The following is a 25,407-nucleotide window of genomic DNA, read 5'->3' as shown; positions in this document are numbered from 1 at the left end:
AACAAGTTAGATAAATGATTTCAAATGGGGCACTCTTCACATCATAAAGTTCTTTTATTGATTGATTATCACTTGCCAATGCAAAATGGAGCAAAACAAATTTAATATTTAGAAGAACTAGATTAAATAAAAGCTCAAAAGACTACTAATGTTAATATTGCAGATTTAAAAAAGACAAAATGTCATCCCATACGAGACTACTAATGTTAAGAAAAGACAAAAAATGTTGAACTCTTTGTGTACTGAGACAAAAAATGTGTTTCTATGTTTTTGTCTTCCAAGCATATGTTCACCTATCCCCTTTAATTGAGTACCACATATGCATGTAGTAGATAAAAGTCAAGCAACTACTGTATTTGGATTGGGAATCATGGCTGTTAATACATAATAGCTTCGGTAAGATAAATGATTGAATGAGAGATAAATGAAGTCTCTCATTCAATCATTTATCATATCGTTAACTATGATAAAATCATCAAGCAATTATTCATCCTTGATAGCGATTCTATATTTGCATATGAGCAATCTATGGATAATCACATATTCATCTATCTAATGAATTCTGTATTTAGATGAATAACAACTAAACATAAATAATGATCACACCGATTAATATATACCGAATTGAATATATATTATATCGGGTTGCATGTTATATTATATCGGGTTGCATATAAAGTATACCATAATATATATCGGGTGGCGATGAATTAATCACCGATAGTTATCGGTGTGTTAGTCTACATCGATAGTTATCGGTTGTCAAGGCTAACACATCGATAACTATCGGCTGTTAGCATTGACAGCCACCGATATACTATCGGTCATTAGCGTTGGGTTAAATACACCGATAAACTTCAGTTGTGATCACCGATTTGCATTTACCGTAACATGCCTTTGTGGTTGTCAAGGCTAACACACCGATAACTATCGGCTGTTAGCATTGACAGCCACCGATATACTATCGGTCATTAGCGTTGGGTTAAATACACCGATAAACTTCAGTTGTGATCACCGATTTGCATTTACCGTAACATGCCTTTGTTAGTATAAACAAAAAGGTACGATCAAGTAATGTCTTGATTGGTCATGACCGATCAAGGCATTGCTTGATCGTGCCTCTTTTGTCATATACTTATAGTAAGTAGCATTCTTGAGATAGGACATAGAAAATATTAAATGCTCCTCTCATCTGCCACAAGCAAGAAGATAGTTAGACATATACAATAAGAACGTAATAATACATATCAGAAAATAGAAATATAACTTGCATATTGAATGTAAATTGAACATCTTTTAAAATGGCTCCAGGGTTGAGAAACGTTTTTGTCAAATTAGCAGCATTTACAAGGGATGAACCTATGCCTTATATTTGCCTTAAAGTTGAATTGCCAAATGGACTGCAGCAAGGAAGCCGTCTAACAGAACATTCTTTGTTAATCACAGCAGAGGTCTATAGGTCTATTTAATATTATCCCACACATTATAAATAAGCTCTAAATGTGTAAAGACATATGTTTTTGATGCAGAGCAGGTAGAGAATTCACATGAATGGCATCATATTACACCCTCGATGATTTATTTGCTCTTTTTGGTTCAGGGTTTTCATTCCTTTGTTGTCCCAACTAGGCAACTTAGGCCGTTCAAGGCTTCAATCACCCAAAGTTGCAATTAGTAGTTCAAAGACACCATCCCACACTCGGCAATCATTTCATAGGGTGAGGATGACATGTACAGCACAATCTGTCCACTCAAAGTGTTAGGGTTCTTCATTTCAAAACTCTTCCTTCATTGGCCACCTTGCACCCTTGTAGCACTCCTAACAAGGACAGTCATTAGTATCTTCTGGAGCAGACCTCATTCCAAAACTGTGAAGGCACTTTTGGATACCCTTTTGGCTTCTTTAAAACATATCAAAGAATTGGCATGGGTTGTTTCGGAACATTCCCCTCCAAAATCGAATGGTAATGCTGCAACTAGGCCTAATTAGGCCTGTTTTCCAAAGCAAATGTGTGGTTTTGTGACTCCAAGTTCCCAACCTCCACCCTAGGGCTTAAAACACATCACATGGGGTCTGAAATGAAAGATTTTACCCACTGGTACGTTCACCAATCCACTTATTCACAAAACCCTCTTCCTACCTATCATTCCTAGGCCTAATACATGAGGATATTAGGCTAGATCATTAGCAAAAACCACCCAAACTCCATCCTGTGCCTCTGCAAACTCACACAGCATTGAAAACACATGGAAACCATCCATTCCACCAAGTTTCAGAATTTTCAATGGTGGAATGGGTCAAACTTTATGATTTATGTGCACAAACCCTTGAAACCCTAGACTAACTGGCAGTTTTCAGTAAAAATGCTATAACTTTGTCCTCACCCAATGAAAAACTCAGAAGACTCAGAGCTCCATCAAACAAACTTGGACTCACATCAATATCAGACCATACATGACTGTACAGGTCTCTAGAGCAGCAGAAAACCATGAAAATTGCAGAGAATAGAATGTATTTTATTGTTTTTGCTTCATAAAACTCCAACCCTCGTCTCAGGGTTCTCCAATCATATATATACCCTTACAAACCATCTCCAACGGTTACAATTGTCATTTGAACCAAAATGACCGTTGGGCTTCCACCTATAACAACTTTTCAAAAATTGCAATGACAACTTTGCAACTAATGACAAAACTTGACAAAATAGACCCCATGAGACTTATTACATGGAAAAATGGTCTAAATAGACCTTATTACATCCAACCAAACTCAAAACACACAAAAGACAACCTTTTGACCATATTTACAAAATTGACTTAGCTAGGTGCCCCTGCACCAGTTTTGAAAGAAATAATTTCTTGTACAGTTAAATATGAAGACTCCGTTTGCCAAATTTCACCCATGAAATTCGAAATTCGGTGTTCAAAAAATTGCTAAAAAGCCGTTGAAATTCGCTTCGAATTCATACAAATTAAATGGCATAGCATTTTTTTAAAATATATTCTAGGAAAATGTTTCTTGTAGGTGTTTTTTCCTGCTTCTTAAGAGTTCAAGAGGTTTTTTCCTTGTTTTCCTTGTTTTAGGGTTCTGCATGAGTTTGAAATAATCATTCGCCATTTTAGGGTTCCGCCTAAGTTCGCAATAATATTGTCTTCAATTTCGCGTCGAAAAGCATTCGGATAATCTGCAGCATACTTTCCTAGGGATTCTTTAATGATTAGAATACGGCGACAGAGGATTCTACAAAGATTCGGATTGAGCAAGTGGTTTGAAAGTCTCGACATAGCTTCAAACTATATATTAAGCGATAGTTATATTATTATTACTAGATTATGAATTTATTACAATTAAATTTTAATATTTCAAAATTTAATATAATTATATTTAAAGTTAAATATTTCTAATTTATTAATATAATATTATATATATTTAAAATTTAATATTATTTAATTTATAAGTTATGAACTTATTTTTTATGGTGAATTTGTCTATATTATGTAGGTGATATTAAATTAATTTTTAATTTTACACTAATTTTATATGTTTTTGTATTAACAAATCTAAATTTATTTATCAATTTTAAACTATTTTCATCATTTTGTGAATGTATTATCTATATATTTTAAAAAATTAAATTTATATAAAGCAAATTTAATGCTGAATTTTTATTCAAATTTTTTACCCTTCAAACTTATCCAAATTTTATTGTTGCCGAACTAAAACTCAAATTCGAACCTTTTAATAAAGACTCATAAAGAGATTACAGTCATCATTGCACTTTAATCAACACTCAACAATCACACGTTTGTAGAGGATTTCCTTGACACAGAAGTCACCAAAATAGTAATTCCGACACAGAATAAAACTTATGGACCAGCAGGCAATAGATAGAATATTTAGGCACTAATGCATTGATACAACGGCTGAAATAGGTCACAAGCAGACTTAAATACAGCAGTCCTGTAACTAAAAACCTTGTGGTTTAACAAGATATACGATGTTCATAGTATTTCTCAAATAAAGTTAAGAGTCTCTACTCTACAACTACCATATTAATTATCATGCTTTCGACCAAAAAACCACTGTGACAAGGCTATGGGTTTGCTAATGAGTTATCATACCAACTTGTTTTCCAAAATCTGAAAGGTCAATTATGCAGTTCATGTTTCAAAATATGGTAATTTAGACATCACATCTTTTAAAACAGGTTTACAAATACATGCAGAACCATTTCACAAACTGTTTTTTTATAGTAAAGTAAAATTAAAGAGATGCCATATGACTACAGTTCCGATACTTAATATTAAATGTTTAAGTTTGCCTAATTGAATGAAGTGAAACGTTTGAGTTGGAAGAAGAAACATACGACATTTTGCAGGTAACCGGTGTAGTGTTGCAAGTAAACTTATCTCTTACTCAAGTGCTGCAACTCCTCACAGTCCCGCTGCAACACTTCAGCTTGTCATGATTTTGAAGCTCCTCTTTCTGCGCGCTCTTGCTGCAACTCCTCCTCACAGTCCTGTTATTTTATAGACTTTTTCACCTGTTTTTTTCACAGAGTTTTGCAGGTTTTTTAGGGTGGTTTATGTTTTTTCATTGCGATTTCTGATGTGATTTTTTTGTGTTTTAATCCGCGTTTTAATTGCGTCTAATTGTGGGTAGATCATTGACCAATGGTCAACTATTTTTACAGCCGATCAGATGGAAAAAATCGGCAAAGTTGCCTGTTCCTGATTAGTCGTGATTAATCGCAGCTGATTGCAGATTATTGCTTCTATGCGTTGTATATTTGTAAATAAATTATTCAATTATTTTTCATGGTATTAGAGGGGGTTGATGGGATTTGTCAGAATTTGGCAAATTCGTAAGCCTCTACCTGGAATTTATTTCCAAAATTTTTTTAAGTGATTTTTTTAATGAAAAATTCATTAGTGCTTTTTTCGAAGGGCCTGCTGAAGGAGGGTTTCTAGGAATCACGAGCTAGGGTTTTTCAAATAATTGACTTCTCTATTTTTTGTTTTTCTGCTGGCAAAATGTTTTGTGGCAGTGTACGAAGGTTCTTTTTGGTTGGATTTCGCGTTTTCTGCAAACTGTCTGGCGGCAACGTTTTTTTTGGTGATGATTTTTGCAGTGGCGGGATTTTTTTTAGGCGATTTCTTAGCGCATTAATTTTTCTTATTTCCCGTATGTCTGCAAGGGTTTTCAGCGATTTTCTGGGTCATTTTTTAATGAAAAAAGTTCGTGGGTTGTGTTTTCGCTTTCTTTTTGAGCCGCGAATTTCATGTTTTTCCAACCATTTTTCCTGCATCCGCGATTTTTTGCTGTTGGATTTTTTGGAGCAACATCGTTTTGGTGCGATCTTCTTCAATTTGCACACAATTTTTCTGTGCCTGTGTTCGCTGCGATTTTTTCGTGGTTTTTTGAGTTTTTCGGCATGATTTTCGACTCGACCTTGCTTTTTTTTGGGTGTCGAAGGTTTCATGTTTTTGGGGGTTGAAGTCACGTTTCTCTGTGTGTGTTTGGACATGTTTGTTTCTATGACTTTTTGTTTGCCCCCGGCGCATCCTTTTTTTCGGATGGATGCAAAGGAAGGAAGCCCACAAGGGTTTATGGAGGTTTTTGACACGGATTCAGATTGCCTTTTTGGCTCGCACTTCAGCATGTTTTCATTTCACACGAAGGTTATTTCTGTGATTCAAATTTCCTTTTTAAGATGCGAGGATGTTCTCTCTTGCGCGATGAGGAGATATTCTGCCTGCTTGTGTTCGGTAGTTTTCGTTTTTTAAAAAAAAATTTCCATCAAAAAATTATGCTGGTTTTTTATAATTTTTTCCCTTTAAAAAAATTATTTTGAGTTTTTATAATTTTTTGCCTTTAAAAAATTAGTTTGAGTTTTTTATAATTTTTTGTCTTGAAAAAATTATTGTTGGTTTTTCTAATTTTTCTCCACAAAAATTTATGGAAGGGTTTTACTTGATTTCTTCCTCAAAAATCAAGGACTAATGTTTTACCGCATGATGTCTGGTGTTTTGCAACGTGACGTTGTAGGGTTTTGTTTGATTTTTTCCTCAAAAATCGTTTCAAGGTTTTGATTAGTTTTTTCTTTCCTCAAAAATTGTGTTGGGTTTTGTTCGATTTTTCTCCTAAAAGAACATGTATCATTTGTAATTCACGATGTTAGCATGGGATTTATGGTTTTGTCAATTTTGTCCTAAAAAATCGTGAATTCTCTTTTGTAGGGTTCTTGTTTTAGGTTTTTTTTTTCATTTTTTCCACAAAAAACAATGATTTAGTTCTGGAGGCTTTGTCGATTTTTCCTCAAAATCGTGGGTTCAAGTTTCGGTTTTGTTATCCAACATCAGGTTGGATGGATTTTGGTAATCTTTGTGATCAACCCTTTGCAGATCCTGGGAGGGTCTCCGCCACAATAGAGTGTTCTTTGCGTTTGTGATTATAAGATTTGCAGTGTCTTCTATAGGGTAGTTAGTAGATAGAATGACCTTTAAGGGAGGGTATTAGAATATTTAATTATATTTTAGTCAGTTATCTTTAATTCTTTATTAATGGTCATTTAGCTTTTTAGTTCGTTTAGTGTTTTAATTTCAACTATTGCTTCTTTTATTAGAACGCATAGTTAGCTTTTTAGTTTTTAGCTTTTTTAAGCTTTTTTAGCTTTTTAGCTTTAGGTTGAAGCTTTAGTTTAACAGTTCGTTATTTTTAGAACACTATCTTGTAATTCTCTTTATATACGTTGTATATTCGTAAATAAATTATTCAATTATTTTTCACTACGAGTTCTTAGGCGTTAATTTAAGTTGTAAACATAAATTCTAAAAATTGATTAACAAAATTAATACCAGAACTAAGTTTGGAAGTAACTGATTAATTGTGTAGGAATGACACTTCAATATCAATGCAGGAAAGTACTGCTTCCTAAGAAATATGGTCAACTATTTTCAGTCCTATATGACAACAAATACACAAGTGAGGTGTTGGTTTTATTTCGAGAATGCATCCATTTAGTCTTCAAGTATGAGCAATGATGTTAACTATTATTTAGACAAGAATATATGAAGGAAATGAGAAGCACACAGGAAATATCGAGGGGGGGAGCGGGGTGAATCAGTATTTCAGCTCTTTTCAAAACAATGAATGCATAAAATCATCTAAAGCATAAAGAGCTTCTTCATTCTGGATTTTTAAATCAATCATGAGGTTTTCAATTTCTTCAAGTGCTTGTGACATTCTTGTCTTCTCTTCACTTTCTTGTTGGAGCGGTAACTTCATGTTTTGGTTTTTCTTCTTTAATTTCTTGATTTCAGCTAAAGCAACTATTAGTTCCATCTCAAAATCAACTCCTTCCTCTTCTTCATCAGCATGTTCTTCATTTTCTAAAATCTGATTTTCAGCAGGTGTTTCTTCCATAGCAATAAACAAAATCTCATCACTCTAAGACTATTCATCACTTCCTCCAGATGAATCACTTTTCTCTTTTGAATATACACCCCTTTTGTATTTCAAGGTGTTCTAATTCTTTCCTTTATACATCTTGCCATTGCTCTTTGATTTTTTCTTATAACTGCTGTCCACTCTAAATGGACATTTAGCAGCAAAATGTCCAGCCTTTCCATAGTTGAAACATTTTAGAGGCATTTGTTTGCTGAAATCCTTCTTCAACCTTTTCATTAACAAAGCTTCTTTTGAGTTTGAATCATCATCCGAATTGTCACTTGAAGCTTGCTCCTTTTGTTTGCCTTTCTTTGAAGCTTTGAAGGCGGTCTCCCTTTTAGAAGATTCTGTGTTTGTCCTCATCTCATATGCAGTCAATATACAATGGAGCTTGTCAATGGACATTTTATCAAGGTCAACCATCTCCTCTATGGCTGAAATCTTTGCATCAAGTCTTAAAGGTAAAGATGTTAAGATTCTTTGAATAACCAAACTATCTTCGACCTTTTCACCAAGAGAATTCACTACTTTATCTACCCTTAGAAAATAGGCTGCAACATTTTCTTCTTTCATTTTCAGACCTTCAAATTGGATCCTGTGAGTCTGAAGCTTCGCTTTCTTCACCTTTTCATCTCCTGCATAGGCATTCTTGAGTTTATCCCACATGGCTGGAGCAGTATCACAATGCATGACTTTAACAAATTCAGATTCTGACAATCCACATAGTATTGCATTCATAGCCCTAGTGTTGCTTTCAAAAGCTCTCTTTTCATCAATAGTGGATGGAGAATCTTGAGGAGTAGTATAGCCTGACACCACGCTCTTCCAGACATCAAAGCCAAGTGACATGAGGTAGGCATGCATTCTAACACACCAAAAGGCATAGTTGGATCCATCAAACAGAGGAGCTCTGTTTGTTGCGAGTCCTTCAAGAGCATTCATCTTGTGTATTGATAGGACCAACCTCCAAGCTTTTAAGCTCTATTCTGGAGGTAACCGCTCTGATATTAATTGAGAAGCACACAAGAAATATTGAGAGGGGGGGTGGGTGAACTAATATTTCAGGTCTTTTCAAAACAATGAATGCATAAAATTATCTAAAGCAATAAAGAGAACAACCATTAAGACAAACACCAAAATTTCTCGTGGAAAACCATTTCGAGTAAAAAACTACGGCCTCAAAAAGCTTTCATTAACATAAATGGGCACTGATCCAGATTATATAAGAATAATCAGTTTACTAAGAGAACCCACTCTCTGAACAACACACTTTGCAATGATGAAGCACCCACTCCACTTGATTTAGGCACCAACCTCAACACTCTGCTATACTACTTGATAATCAGAATCCAGAAAACTTTGAATTGATGATATTAACACTTTTACTTCCTCTTTTTGCTCATTGTCTCATTATAATAATCTTCTCTTTTATACTTCTGTAGGCTATCATCAAGATCACCAAAAACCATAACAGGTTCAGCCTCTATATCTCTGATAGCAATCTCTATGTACTCAGAAATACATTTCTTCAGATTTCCATATGCCATGCGATGAACATATCTTGTTAGTTATTAAACAAGCCTCACAAAAATAAAGCGCACTTCATACAATGTTGTTGACCTTTAGACCAAACTATTTACGGCTTGGTTAACTTTCACAATGCACAAGTCCAGTATCAGCATACTTCCGATTTTACAAATACCCGTTTATCTTCTTTGTTATGCGAGGCCTCTTTTTTTTTTTTTTTTTCTTTTTTAATTTTTTAAACTCAGCTACTTCTCGTGTCATCATCCCATAAACATTTTAAAAAAGAAACGACTCTACACCTTAGATCGTGCTGGACCTCGCCGAAAATTAAACTTAGCCTCCGTTAACTTTTTCCTTTCGAACATCATTAATTCAAAACGTTTTTGTTATTAAGTTTCGTGTGTTATAACCTGACCCACAATGTTCTTCCATAAAACACGATGTCACCATGCTTCAAAAAGGTTTTCTTTTTTTCTAAATATTCAAGAGCACACTGAGTATAATTTGACAGTCCACGATCACAAAACAGAAAAAAAATCTTTAATTCCCAGTTTTTAGAAAGGCTTAACGCACAACAGAAATGAATATTCTCCAAAAAGAACATTGCACCATATATGAAAGAAAGTCGCCCTTCACTAAAGAGGCGTTACAAACAAAACGCTCCATATTCCGAAACAAATTAATTAGGCCACCACGTTTCAATTCTGAAGATAAAGAATATACATTGAAAGCATATATTAAAAATAGCCACGATATAAAATATGCGCTGAGTGCATGTAATAAATAGTTGCCTCCCATAAATTTGTGTAGCTGTCTATACATTTAAGATGAAAGCATAACAAACTTGGCCTTCTTATCCAAATGAATCGATTCTTTTGAAAATTCAATGCTGACATGGCAAGAATCTGATGTAGCAGCTGACATGCTGACAAGTAAGCAGACACTCAAGCAGGTGAAGCAAACACACACACAGCTCAAGCTGACAGCCAAGCACCTCAAGCAGCCAAGCAAGCAGCTGGAGGAAGTAGGCAAGTAAGGAGCTCAAGCAGGCAAGTAGACACCTCAACCAAAAAGACAACCGGCTCAATTAAACCTCAAATAAACCTTGACATCAATGACAAAAATTCCAACAGGAAAGATGAGGAACTAACTAATTATTAACTTGAATTTTCAGACAGAAAACCATTGTTAGGATATCTACATGTGCTAGGAATTACACTTGACTTCTTGCCACAATAGAAGTTAGAGTTTTTAGCTTTAAGATGCAATCAATTCTGAATTTCATTTTGCAAGACTGTTGCTTGTCACATTAATAACGATAAAGTATGTGTTGCTATTTTGTATTCTGGTTTGCTTTGAGAAAGGACATAGTAAAAAATGGTGCTTCCTCAGGTCAGGTATGTGGTTTGAATTTTGTGATGAATTGCATGCTGGAAATAAGCTATGGAGTGTGGTTATTGTAAATTTCTCTAACTTATATTTGTAATGGATTATAAGTAACTACTAAACTATTTCAGGATCTATGTTAAGTACAGTAAAGGAGTACATGGGATCTTATTATTCAGAATTATACATATAATAGGCATGCCATCATGAAGTGAAGGCTAGGAAAAGGGCGTAGAGGAAGATATTTCTATGTATGTCTTCAAAATAGAAAATGGGACAAGTGCATGTGTATGTTCAAAGAGTCATTTACCTAAAGCAGCCTGAAAACTGAAAACCCTTAGCTGTACCATAACTACAATGAAAATCTGTCATGCCCCCCATTGTAAAAGAATAATGCATAAATAATATTTGTAATGGATTGCCGCCTTATACCTATTATTATTAATTTATTATTATTAAGGAGAGCCCTACTTAGAAAAAGAATCGTAAATCCTCCTGGTAGGTGATTTGTTGGGTGTAAATAATTTTAATTTTTATTCATCTAAGCAATGATTAGTTATTACTAAAAGCAACCCTTGAACAGCAACGACTGGATGGGAAGTGTAGCATTTGCAAAAGGTATGATCATTTCCACCATGAAGGGTATAAAGGGAAGGAAGCATCATTTGAAGAGGGCATCGATTAGGAGTTCTGATTCTGGGTATAATTCAAGAAAGAACAGCAATCTATATTATTTAGGAAAGTGATTGTTATGAACTTATGCCACATGATTTAGGAAGCTATAATTTATTTAGTTTAATTAAATTGCCAATCCATCAAGAAATATAAGATTAGTAATTATTTATGTGATTTCCATCAAGCAATCATATCTAGGATCAATGTGAAACATTTGGTAGAGAGATGCAGCAATACCAGTTCCCTCATCAAGTAAGCCAACCCCAAGATGGATGGACTGGAGGTCCTGCCATTCTTGTGGGCCAAGGGGTTGAATGACTCAAAGGTTTATTGTGTGTCCTTGGGCTTGGTTGAGGAGGACAGTCTCTTGGTGCGCTATCACGATTTCCCGTCACATTCCTAATATGGCTGGCTGATGGAAATAAACTATGAAATGGATCCATATGAATCTAGGATATTTTGTTTTCAATAAGGATTTTTTATGGTCATAATGCTTGGTGTTAATTAATTACAATTTTCTCCAAGTTTAATTGCAATTATGTAATTTATTTATAGAATACTATTTGTAAATAGATTGTGTTGTTGGAATAGTTATTATTGGCAAAAATAAGGTATATCCCCAAAAGGGGACATTACAATTGGTATTAGAGCCTTGATCTTGCCAACTTGACGATCGAGAAGAGTAGTTGATGCAATTAAGCTAAATAGCTGAAAGGGCATTAGAAAGAGAAAGAAGGAAACTTGCAACAAATAATAATCCTACTTAAAACAATAAAATGGGTGAACAATAAGGGGATGAGAGCCTTCATGGAACACAATGAGAGGACAACCCGAGTCTTCATGGAACAAAACGAGAGGACAACTCATGTGCTTCTTCAAACCTTACAAAACTGAAAGATGCCAACTAGGAATTTGACTGAGCTGATGGTTTCAATCTGATTTTCTAATCTTTAACCAGTGAGGTAATTTTGGTTTTTCTGAAGCTTTTCAATTTTTTTTTGAGGATTTTTTCTTGTTTGAAAGAATGATGAGAATTGAAATTTGGATATAAATAATAAATAACAATTATCTGAAATAAATTGCAGAACTCTGATTTTTTATTGCAGCTAATATCAAAGTCAATGAATAAACAAATTTAATTCCTAGAGCCAAATTGGCATACCAGGTGTCCTGCGCAGAAGGAATTTTCTCTTAGCATTCCATAGAATTTGATTTGTATGATTTTCTCATCTATCCAGCCAAAGAGATATTGATTGCCTGATTTTTCTCAGCCCAACCAATGACCAAGGATTCTGTGCGACACAAGTGGGGGAGGTTGTCAGTGACTCAGTTTATAACCAAATTGTACTTCTATGCCCGATCAGATGCCACCAATAAGCCAAAGCTCCTTCCTTCTCTGAGCCGCCGTATCCCTTCTTCCAGTTTCGATTCTGTTAATTGCTATCTAAGCCGCAAAACTCCTTTCTGTCACCTAGCGACGGTTTCAGCCAAGAGAAACTCCCAGGCAGATTTGGCGACAAGGAAATATATTGAATTTTTTCTTGATTCCAAATTTGAATCGATTTTACATATTTTATCTCCAGATATTGAGCAGTTCTCGTTGCCCAGTTCCTAAGTTGGATTGCCGTCCAAACTCAGGATTGAGGGATTTCCGTCCCTGTAACTCAGCCATGCTGTGCCAGTTTTTACAAGCCAAAATACCTGCTCAGATCCAAAACTATCACCCAAAACTTCTGATTAAAGAGCCGCTCCAAGTCCACGACTGAGCGTCAATTGCAACTCTCCATTGCCGTGAATCCCAGATTCGCCCTCTCATTGGTCGATTATAAAATATTTCCTAGTTTTCCTATAGTTGGAAATGAAATATTTTGCTCATGTTGAAGTCTCCATTGGAATAAATTTCTTATTGGCCCAAACAATTATTTTTCCCTTGCTGCTAAAGTCTAGGAAATATTTGGGACCAATTATTTTTTATGCCTCTATAGTTGCCAAAGAAATATTAAAGTTCACGTCTTAGTACGGCCCCACCAAGTTGAAAAAAAGGCTTCATTTCACATAAGGAATTATTTATCTATGACTCTGCCAAGGATGGAAAATAGAGTTGATCGCCCCCCATATCAATAAATAATAAATAATTTATTCAAATTATTTATCAATTTAATCAATATTTTATTCCTTAATTTTATTTGTTTTTATCCCTTATTTATTAATAGTGAAAATTGGGATAAATAAATAAATAAACTATATATTTATTTATTTAATTATTTTTGGGGACATTACAGCCCTCCCTTCCCGGTTGCTTGCCCACAAGCAACTGCAAAGCCGGATGCTGTAAAATTATTTCTGCTTCCCAGGTAGCATCCTCAATAGGCACATCCTTCCAACGAACTAAATATTCCCTGATTGTTCTGCTCCTCAACCTCCTCTCCTTCACATCAAGAATCTTTGCCAGAATCAAAATCAACTTGCCTTCCTCATTCAATGGAGGCAAATCTGCAGAAGATGCCACCTGCTGACCCAAGGCTTTCTTTAAGCATGACACATGGAACACATTATGAATCCTGCTGTTAGAAGGTAACTCAAGCTCATAAGCTACCTCGCCAATCCTCCTCAATACTCTGTAGGGTCCATAAAAACGAGGCTTGAGTTTCTCAGCTCCACTCTTCTTCTGCGTGCTCTGCCTGTAGGGCTGAAGGCGAAGGAAAACCATATCACGAATCTCGAAGGTTCTCTCAATCGTGTGCTTGTTAGCATATACCTTTTGTTGGTTCTGTGCATACTGAATATTATCCTCAAGTGATTTAAGGATGTCTTGGTTTTCCTGAAGCCAATCCTGTTTCAATGGTGCTCTACTATCCTCTAATGCCAAATCCACAAAGGACATAGCATCATATCCATATAAAGCACGAAAGGGAGACATACCAATGGACATATGATGTGTGGTATTGTAGCGAAATTCTCCCAAATATAACCAATACACCCAAGCACGCTGCTGCCCTGACACAGTTGCGCAAGTATCCCTCTATCCACTTATTCACAATCTTGGTCTGCCCATCTGTTTGGGGATGGTAGCTAGTGCTGGGAGTCAACTCTGTGCTTGCGAGTCTAAACAACTCCTGCCAAAAAGAACTCATAAAACTGCTGTCTCTGTCACTGACAATGGTCTTAGGAAGACCATGTCGCCGAAATATCCCTCTGAAAAATACATCAGCAACTTGTGACGCTGTATAATCTGCTGATAAAGGGAAGAAATGAGCGTATTTGGTCAATCTGTCAACTACCACATATATGCTCATTAAATATAATTTAAATCTATTCAAGTTTTGAATATTTGTTAAAGTTAATTTAAATACCTCAAATATGTTAATTTTTATATATAAATAGTTTAAAATCTAAATTAAACATTTTAAAATAACAGTTTAATTTATCAAATGTTAATAACAAAAAAAGAAAAATTATAAAAATAAAATAAAACAATATTTAATTTAATTATAATAAATGTTAATATTTTTAATAGCAATTTAATTAAAATAAAATAATATTTGACATTTATAATGTTATAAACATATATTATTAAAAATATAAAATACATCATTAAAGGTTTTGATAAAATTTTATAGATGAAAAGTAATGTAAAAAGAAAATAATGAAAACAAAAAGCCTTGAATAGAATTTGCCACCTGTTTTCATTTCTAGAAGTCACCCACAAGCTTGCGGCTCAGTTGCAGATGGAGTCTCAACTTACAGGGAGTTGGAAGAAATTGCACTCGTAGGGCAACTACAAAAAAAGGAGTTGCATGGCAGAAATGGGAGTTGAGCAACAAATGTAGCTTGGTAGTGCTGTGTTTTAGAAGAAAAATAGCTTGTAAAGCTTAAAATGCTTTTCAAATACTCTAAAAAAGTGATTTCGGAAAAATATATTTTAATAAAAAACACATCCCATTTTTTTGTATAAATCTCAAGCAAATTTTAATAAATTTTATTCAAAAGTTTAATGTTTGCCAAAATTCGAATAATCTTTTGACATAGCCCCCCATCATAAAAGAATAACACATAAAGAATATTTTAAATGGATCGCCACCTTATACCTATTATTATTATTATTATTAAGGAGAGCCCTACAAAGAAAAAGAATCATAAATCCTCATGGTCGGCGATTTGTTGACAGTAAATGCTATTAATTTTCATTCATCTCTAAATAGTTGTTAATTATTACTAAATAGCAACCCTTGAACAGCAGTGATTGGATGGAAAGGATAGCATTTGCAAACAAATGCATCTTTTAAATGCATACAGGTGTATCTTTTCACGACCAAAAGGTATGACCCTTCCACCATGACGGGTATAAAGGGAAGGAAGCATCATTTGAAGAAGGCATCAAATAGGGAAATATGATTCTGAGTATAATTCAAGAAAGAATAACAATCTATATTATTTAGGAAAGCGATTGGTATGCCACATTATTGTATCTACTATTTATTTGTTTATAATTCTGTTAGGAAGCTATAATTTTTTTATTTAATTGAATTGCCAATCCATCAAGAAATATAAGATTATTAATTATTTATCTGATTTTCATCAATCAATCATATTTGTGATCAATGTGAAACGTTTGGTAGGGGGATGCAGCAGTATCGTTTCCTTCATCAAGTACGCCAACCCCCAAGATGGATGGACTGGAGGTCCTGCCATGCTTGTGGTCCAAGGGGCCAAATGACTCGGAGGATCATTCCATGCCGGAGGACAGTCTCCTGGCACCCTATCATGCTTTCCCATCACATTCCTAATATGGTTGGTTGATGGAAATGGACTCATATGAATCTAGAATATTTTGTTTTAAATAGGGATTATTTATGATCATAATGCTTGGTGCTAATTAATTGCAATTTTCTCTAAGTTAAACTGCAATTATGTAATTTATTTATAGAATACTATTTGTAAATAAATTGTATTGTTGGAATTGTTATTTTGGGCAAAAATGAGGTATATCCCCAAAAGTGGACATTACAAAATCCCTACAAATATTCTTCCTCAAAAAGAAAAGCTAGGCTAACACCAGTGATCAAGCATATCAATTATCAAACTTAAACGATAACAAGGATAAAAGTCCTCAGCTAGAGCTCTTTTGGATCTGATAAAATGTTAGAAACTGTCCAGTATCTTGAAGGTATAAAGGGAAGGCAACAAGTATCTGAAGTATTTTGACAAGAATGGTCATAATCATTAGCATTAAAGCCTATATACGAGAATGAATTACGAGAAAAAGTGTGTCAAAGGCATTAAAATTGCTATTTATGTCAAATTTCCTGCATCTTGGCCCTCCAATAGCATTACTTGTCAACATGTTTCATACACGAGGATGAGCTAGCGGGGAGCAGTTGTTGAAGAACTGCATGTGGTACAAGTGAGGCCATAGGAAAAACCTATATTGTTAGAGGGAGAAAAATAAAAAAGCTTTGAAATCATTTTAAAATTGGCAGGATAGTTGGTCACTTGGAATGCTTTAGAAAGTCCTGTTTGAAAAGGTAGATAGACGAATATTAAAACTTGGTAAAATCATTGTTAAAATTTGGCAAGATAATCTGTGCCTTAAAAAATTAAATGCAATTGGAAGTTCTTTCACTGAACATTAGAGCTTTAGGAGCTGAGGTTTGTCAGAATATAAGTTGCTAAAGAATCTATTGGAAGTTAAATGCTAATGGCATATGACAAAAGGGATATCTTATTAGCAGATTATAATTGGAAGTGTTGCGACTAGGATGCATCATGAATAGTAGCTTTGAGATGTTCTTAATGTCTTACTGAAAAGTTGTGATTGTCCAAGAAATGTGATCAAGGTACCCTTTAATGATGAATTTCAGAATTCTACAGTTAGCCTAAGGCTCATAAAATTTCTAATGTTATAGGACATGCCCTACAATGCTGAGAGGTTGCATGTGCCGAAGAAGAGGCAACCCTGGAGTAAGTTCAGGGTGGAGGAAAAATGAAGACATGCGAGGGAATATATTCTCTTTCAGAATTGGTGTGTGTCAGAGCAGTGGAAGTTGATGCGTACAATATTTGTAGAAGATTGTGAGGAACTAGTGCTATTTGAAATAGAAGATGATTCTTTGTTATATCTGATTTTTTTGAGAAGTTAAACTTAGCAACATGAAGTTTGGTAAATATTATTAAGCATGTTTCGGTAGTGTGGATTTATGTTTTCTTTGAATAGGTTCTTTAACAATTGTCTACACTTCTTTAAAGCTTTCTTAGGTCAATAAGTCAGGTATTAGTGTGAGAGGAGTGAGTTGTCTGTATCTTCTATGGGAGTTATACTTTCCTATTTTTGGATATCTTTGGTGAATTCTTCTTATCGGTCATATTAGCCACGTTCTCCCTTTCACTTGGTCTATACATACTTGCTCTCCTAGCTAGTATTTTCATTCATGTAGATTTATGTGCTTTGAGCTCTCTTTATGCTATTTTTCCTTTTTGAGCATTTGCATTTCTTTCATTGGGTTCTAATTTTGAAATACCATATGGATCTTTGATCATTTGTATTTATTATATTATAGTTTCATATCAGATAACCCTCTGTGATCAAGCTTATGGTATTTTATGTTGTCTATATCCCTTGATCTTCTCTTTTATATTGAATCTTTGAATACAACCAATAAGATTTTGTCCAAATTGGACTCACATTGGAGTTCCAAATTCTATGAGAGGCCATCGGTTGGAAAATGAGCTCATGAGTTTTGACCTAGGCAATATTGACACTTTTCAAGACTTCTTCATTAATTTGAAATCATGAAGATTGCATCTAAAATGGTGTGGAATTGAAAAGAAAGATGAGCAATCGATCCTTCTAAGTATGCTTTGCTAAGTTTCCAAGATGGGGACTAATAGGGGATGAGGTATGTTTTTGGGATTCTTTTTTTAAGGCCATTTTTAGGGGACAAATTTAAAACAATAGTGAAACTTAAAATATGTGGAGATTTTAAAATATTCATATGAAAACATTGATTAGGCATTCATCATAAAAATTATAGACCCTTTATGAGCATGGGAAATTGAATAGGAATTATGACGTTCTTTATATATATGAGCATGAGTTAACAAACACATGCCTGATTGGTGTGTATATTTATGTGAGGAATTTATTATTGAAGTCTTCTTGAAGCTTTCAAGATTGCGTGTCCTATTGTCAAACTCATCAACAAAGGGGACTGTTTTAGTAAAAAGATAACTGGTTATGTTGTTTAATCTTCGTTGGAACACTAATAGATGGGATTGTTCTTTTAGTTGTCTATACAATGCATGTGTGATACATTTTTCATTATGAAAGTGGCATTTCCTACCAACTATCACTTAACTCGTATTCAATAGTATAATGATTATAGCATGCCAATCTTGTTTGTGATAATCCTTGTATATTGAATAGGTTGTCCAATGTATTGAACAAGATAATCCTTGACTATGACTTTGAATGTGAAGACCCAGAGATCTGGAATAGGGAATATGTATATTGTAGAACTTGTGATCATGATTAATCATTGGTCTATTACTTAATCATATTTATAGTTTGGTTTAGTTTGAGGGCAATGCCTCCAAGGGGTTTGAGGGGCAGTATTCCTCGTGAGCGTTCGGGGGTAGTGCTTCTTTGTGTTCCTTGTCATAATATACGATGGGGTTGAGGGGCAAAGACCTCTGCCACGTAGCCCAAGTGATGATCTTCAAAATCACAGACCTTTATTGTGAACACCATATTTATATATTTTTTGTTAATGTCAGATGGGCATATCATAAACCTAATAAGCATTGAAAGGTTGCAGACTAAAAAAAAGTAACTAAAAATGTGCTTGGGTACATAAGGGGATGCGTACTTGCCTCTAGGATAATGGTGGATGTTTAAACATCCCTTGGTTGTCCTATGAAAAAGTTGCTCATATTGAGGACATTTCCAAATTACTTTCAAAGTAAGGGATGGAGTGTGTATGTTTCCTACTTGACCCTACATCCCCAAAATGTCTTCTATGGGGGACGGGGTCGTATATTAAATGGGACGCATCCTAAGGAGCATAGGTCCTTAATATTCTCCCTATGTGTGGTTCTAACTATTTAATTTTTGTTCTACCTTCCATGCTGCCAAGAGTGTTTTAGGAACGTAGTTCACTATGTCATCTCTAGATGACTTTTCCGTCTTTATCATGTTCCTTTTTTGAGCCAAGGAAATAATTCAATAATTTAGCATAAGTTGTCTGAAAAGTAACTTTATGTTATTCTTAAAAAAAAATGCAACTTATGTTATAATATTAAAAAAGTTGTTTTATAAACTGCCATTAGAATAAGCAGGGGCCAAAAGTAACGTTTATTTAGAAGGCCTTTCTAGATATTTCTTAAATTATGTTTTGGAGGAAAAAGTAAAAGAAGAATAATATTAAATTCCCCTCAAAAGGTTAAAAAGGATGCTCTAGGTAGAGAGAAGGATCATCCATTGTTTTGTGAACAAACCCTCGTTTTCTAGGTTAAACTCCAATGTTCATCTTTCTGCCTAAGATCTTAGACCCTTTAGACATCAAAATTTGGAGGAGGAAAACCCTTTAAGTTTCCTTTTGGATTTGAGGATGAAAACCCACCTATTTATTTGAACAATTTCATACAGGGATTGATGGTATGATGAAACGTTTGAAGAGTTTCAATTTCACGAGTATTATTGAAGATTTTTTAGTTTGGGAAGTTGCTATAGTTAACTGTATTCCTGTGACAGTGATCCGTATAGTTGCTGCATTGATCAGATCAGTTGCTACAATGATTCATATTGCTACAGTGCTGTGCTACAATGGCATATTTTATTTGATGCGTGTTTGTGAAGTTATCAAAGTTTTGTGGGTTTAAATCGTCAAAAGATATGACATCCAGCCCAAGTGAACACTACTCCTAATGAACAGCTCATTTGTGGTAAGATGGAGCAACTAACAACCCTTCAAACTATCTAGATACCCTACAAATATGAAAGGCTTGCTCTATGAATCCATAGTCTTACTTTTTTTGCAGGAGTGTGGACCCATGCAAGAGAATCAAAAACTCTGAAGTGCTTAACTATTTGTCTCTTTCAAGGTTCAAAAGGAGTGACTCCCTTCAAGGCTCAATGAGGAAAGCAATTTTAGACATAACAAGCACAATTTATGGCCTTTGCCCAAAACTGAGGTGAAAGAGATCTAGAGTGCCCCATGTAGTTTTTCATTTCCTTCAAAGACCTATTCTTTCATTTTGAATCACCATTGTATTAAGGACCGTATAGAACTATGAGCTACAAATCAATCCCCACTAAAGTACAAAACTGCTCAAAACGATGGTTGGCATATTACCAATGTTCAACTGCAAAACCTTGAAGGCTCTCCCTAACTATTAACATCTCAACAAAAGATTTGGAGTAAAAGTGCTTGAAGACCTCAAACTTCTATCTTAGATAGTACACCCAAGTATACCTAGAAGAGTCATCGATGAATCTCAAAATATAATTGGCCAATTATATTTTGTATATCTAAATTGAAAACAAAAAAAGTCATAATCATTGATTTCAAATTTAGAAATTGACATTTTAAATAAAATATGCAAATCCCAAAGTATGAAGGGCCAAAGCTTACCTTGAAGGCTTGAATGCTTGTTTTTGATTAGGGGAAAAGCAGGTTTTGAGGGGACCCGAAACCCCATACAACAGGTTTTGGAGGGACCCGAAACCCAATAGATTTTACCAAGATCTAGAACCCAACAAAGCAGGCTGCTAAAAGAAATAAACAATGAAAAACTGCAGCCAAAATCCAGCAAAGATGACTAAAACCAGCAACAACCAGCATAGTCATGCCACACCCAACAAAGCTACAGCTCCAAACTATAGCATGGAAGAGTAATAATCGAGGGTATAACAAGCACCCTCAGCCAACTTTTAGGGTTTTGAAAGGTACCCCTAACCTTCAATAACAACACCAGATTACAGCAAAAATTCATACAATTTGAATCTGGCCAGTAGGGGTTTTCAAAGCTCTCTCAACCTTCAAACTGGGTTTTAAAATGGAACCCAAAACCAGCAACCAGGGGTTTTGCTAGGCACCCTCAACCTTAAATAATGAGCTCAGAACACCATACACAAGATTTTCCCCAAACCAAAGACAACAGAAAGACTGACTGGGCCCTTTAAAACTAAAAGCAACCAGCTTGCCTGTGGGATAAACCAGGAACCCACCACTAGAAAAAGGGGGAATAAAGACCCCAAAAACCAGAAGGAAGGAGGCCAAACCAAGAAACAACAAAAAGGAACCAGTCTAGGAGACAAGATGGGAGTCTGGGAAAAAGAACTTCCAGACCCACCCAAGGAGACACCTTTGAGAGAAGAAACATGCATCCATAGCCAACAACAAGAGGAGCACCAAAAGTCGAAAATCCCCATCCATAGCCAACCAGGGGTTTTGCTAGGCACCCTCAACCTTAAATAATGAGCTCAGAACACCATACACAAGATTTTCCCCAAACCAAAGACAACAGAAAGACTGACTGGGCCCTTTAAAACTAAAAGCAACCAGCTTGCCTGTGGGATAAACCAGGAACCCACCACTAGAAAAAGGGGGAATAAAGACCCCAAAAACCAGAAGGAAGGAGGCCAAACCAAGAAACAACAAAAAGGAACTAGTCTAGGAGACAAGATGGGAGTCTGGGAAAAAGAACTTCCAGACCCACCCAAGGAGACACCTTTGAGAGAAGAAACATGCATCCATAGCCAACAACAAGAGGAGCACCAAAAGTCGAAAATCCCCAACATTCCATCTCTCCACCTCAATAGGAAAGATCTCCACCTCTACAGGACGAAGAATGAAGCAGAAAGACAACAACCAGCACTCTCCAATAGCAAGCAGAAACCAACCCTTTCCCCTCCACCAAATATCCACCTCCATAGGAAATATGGTCACCTCTAACAGACAAGGAGGGGAAAAGAACAAGAGCCAAGAAACCCCTCTCAAAGGTTCACACCAAAGACAACTCTCCACCTCAATAGGAGAGTAGCCCAACAAAAAAGAACCAAAAAAAGAAGCTCCTTCGAAGAACCAGAGCACCAAAGGCCAGAACAGCAAAAAATCCTCAGCACAGAGGAAAGGAGAGAACACAAAGAGCCTCTCTATAAGAGATCCGCCAGGGTCCCAGATCTTCCCAAACACCGTCCCAGACACTGGTAGGAGAACACCACCCACCAAAGAAAGAGTAGAAAAAAGGCCATTGACAGGAACCACCGCACACCCCTGAAGACCAAAAACAAAGACCACAAAAAACCCATGCCAAAACACTTCCATCGCTGCCGCAGCCTCCACTCCTTCCTCTGCACGAAACTCCTCCACCCACCAATCCAGCAAAGAAGAGCCACGAAGAGCCCCATCAGACAGTCGCGACATGGAAGGTGAAAGGAGGAGAGGGAGGAAATCATCCTCATCTGCAGCACCATCTTCCCCATCTTCTGCAACTCCTTCGCACGAAACCCCTTCGGCTCCCGCTCTGGCTCTCCCGCTCTCCATTAATAATTTTTGCTTGAATGCTTGTTGAATGCTTTGGTAGACGACTTTAAAAACAACATTTGGGAGTTTTTAACTTTACATTTATAACGATAAGATTTAAGGTTTTTAAAATTATTTATTACATTAATTTACAGTGTTTATTTGTAAACTTGCATAAATAGCTAATTATAATTTAATTCTAGTCAAATTAGGATTTCATTGTTTGTATATTGACTTTGTGCTTATTGCAACTTAGTAAGAAAAGCATAAAGAAAAATCCTTGTGTCTTGAGCTGTTGCATAATGGCATATGTATGGTTGAAAATAGAAAGCATAAATTTCATTTCTTGCAGTGTCACTATAAGTTCTTAATCTTGTAGCATGAGTGACAAAGAGGGTCAACAAGAGGCTAGGGGGGGTGTTGGGGTTGGCGGAGTGAAGATTTTAGTTGGCTATGGGGGTTGAAGATGAAGTTGAGCATTATGAAACCTGACCCACAAGTCAAGTCAAGGATTATAATTGATAGATTCTAAGTGGGCATTTGTTGTTCTAACCCACTAAGAATTAGGGTGGTGCTAACTCACTGAGCTAGTCTCACCTAGCTAGTCTGAGTACACTTAAGTCTTATAGTCATGTTTTAGGCATGTTTTGTGTTATTGATTGGATTTGTTGAGTAAGGACATGTGCTATTATACATGTCTATTTAAGGACAACAATATTTTGTTTATATGTCAAGGGAGGACATCGTTATGCTACTTTTTAATATTTTATCTTGCTGGAACATGATTATGGGAAGTTGTTTAGTTTGTTTTTGTGATAATATTTCTTTGATATAGATATCATTTATACAACATACTCTTTTATATTATTGGTATTTCTTGTATATCTGTGGCTCCCTTTGAGTATATGTGACACTTTATCATATTTTCATAATGCACTTAATGTACACATTGAACTGAAATGCTAGATGTCTCAGTTTATATTTTATATGAGAAAAAATATCAGTATTATCTGGAGTCCAGGATGTTATATTTTCGTTTTTTTAATGGCCAAATAGAGGGTTCATTACAGAGAGGCAGTCTCCATGAGAATTTTGTGATTGAGAGTAACACTATATCTTCTTCAAAAAGGTTTCTGATAATTTGGGTAGACCTCAGCTAGTTTGGCATTACATATTACACCAGTTTTAAACAGGAGAGTTATAATAATGATAGTGCTTTGCATTTAGCTAATTGTAAGCAAGGACAAAGCACAATAATGTTTGTGTATTGAATTACATTTTGTGTTCGTAATCATTGTTTTTTGAAACCTTTCTCTACAATAAAATATGATCAGCAATTAATGTTATTAGATATTATCAGGTGTTTTTAGAGGGCACCTTATATTTTATTTGCTTGCAGATTGACTCAACATTGGAATATTTCATTGGTGCAGATTGCATTGGATCAGCATTTAATGCCAAAGGAGCAATGCAATGCCCAAACTGCAGGCATGTAGAGCATGGTCAATGGCTCTATGCTAATGGATGTCGTCCACATGAAGAGTTCATAGTTGAAGATCTAACAAATAATGATTACCTGTATGACGTGCAGTACAGTGAAATGGTATTTCAAATGTTTTTTTTTTTTATGGAGTTAAAAATAATAAATTGTTCCATATTAAATTTTATTGTTAAACAGCTGGAAATAGTGAGAGCAATATTTTTCCTCTCTCAACCAGCGCATCTGCAGGTTTACACAATTAGAAATCACTTGTAGGCTGCAGCATGCAAGCACTTGAATTCACAATTTCATAAGTTGACATAAACACATCTCTCTTAAGTGACAGTGTAGGCAGAAAAACATCTCCGTGCATTACAGGTGCAGACCAGAAAAATAATTTCTAGATTGTTGATGGAAACATGTTTTGTTTTTAAACAATAACTCTACTTATGTTTTTTCTGCTTAGATACATTTATACACACAGAAACACCCATAAATGAAAATTTTGTTTCCTTATTTTATGTCTTTTAAAAATATTTGTTGTATAAGTTATTTATTTTCTAAATATCTTACACAAACATGCCAGCGTTTTTGCTTCTCTATTTTCAAGAGAACCTCTATGATGCATGGACATTGGTATGATTGTAAGTTGTATTTTGTATGAAAGCAGAGTAAGTGTACTGGAAATTATGTACAAGTCATCGTGGAGTTAAAAGGAATCCTGTCGTAGGAGTTACAAAGAGTGATGAGAGAGTTACAGAGCATCTCCAATGCCATGAGGAGTTAAAACGATAAGGAGTTATTTGTAAAGCATAATACGTGTTGTAGGGAGTTACAAAGGGACTTGTTGTTAAATGGGAGTTACAAGCACTATTCTACATGTGGAAACTGCAATGGCCTATAGGAAGGAGATATCTTGGAAGTCTGGAATGGCTTATGAGGAGACTGGCTAGGTCAGGTGCAAAACCTATACTGGCATATTGTTGTTGTAATAGGCCCAAGTTGTTGCTGATATGAGATTGTCTTTTAATCTTATGTGAAGTTCTAAAATTTTAATTTTTGTGTCATCCATCTTGCAGTTCAGGGAGCTAAGCTGCCTATTAATTTCCATATTCTTTTTAATGAAAGAAAGAAAAACAAATTTCTTTATGTCATTTCAAATCTCATTCCCCATGTTATGTTCAGATTCCAGCATCTATAGCAGCAAGTGTAGTGGTAGATTCCCTGTTAGTATTATTAGATTTTAGCATGCAAATTCAGATTCTTTAGCCAGAATTCAAACTTTAGATTTTGGGTGCAATTTTTTATAAGCTAATAGCAGGCTTCTGTTAGATTACAACAGTGTTTCAGAGCACTTCGCTGGCCTT

At 35.3% G+C, this 25,407-nt stretch overlaps 1 protein-coding gene across 1 annotated transcript in view; it reads left to right on the top strand.

Moving 5' to 3' along the window:
• LOC131060513 (E3 ubiquitin-protein ligase IPI1) overlaps nt 1-25,407 on the top strand; it is a 137,386-nt gene that overhangs the window by 12,960 nt on the left and 99,019 nt on the right. Inside the window, exon 2 of the mRNA XM_057993755.2 lies at nt 23,994-24,163. Coding sequence (XP_057849738.1) covers nt 23,994-24,163 — 170 coding nt within the window. The remainder of the gene's footprint in view (nt 1-23,993; nt 24,164-25,407) is intronic.

Source organism: Cryptomeria japonica, chromosome 2 (assembly GCF_030272615.1).
Source record: "Cryptomeria japonica chromosome 2, Sugi_1.0, whole genome shotgun sequence".
Lineage (NCBI taxonomy): Eukaryota > Viridiplantae > Streptophyta > Pinopsida > Cupressales > Cupressaceae > Cryptomeria > Cryptomeria japonica.
The sequence above is the reverse complement of the archived record's forward strand: the minus strand, read 5'-3'. Positions and strand labels throughout refer to the sequence as shown.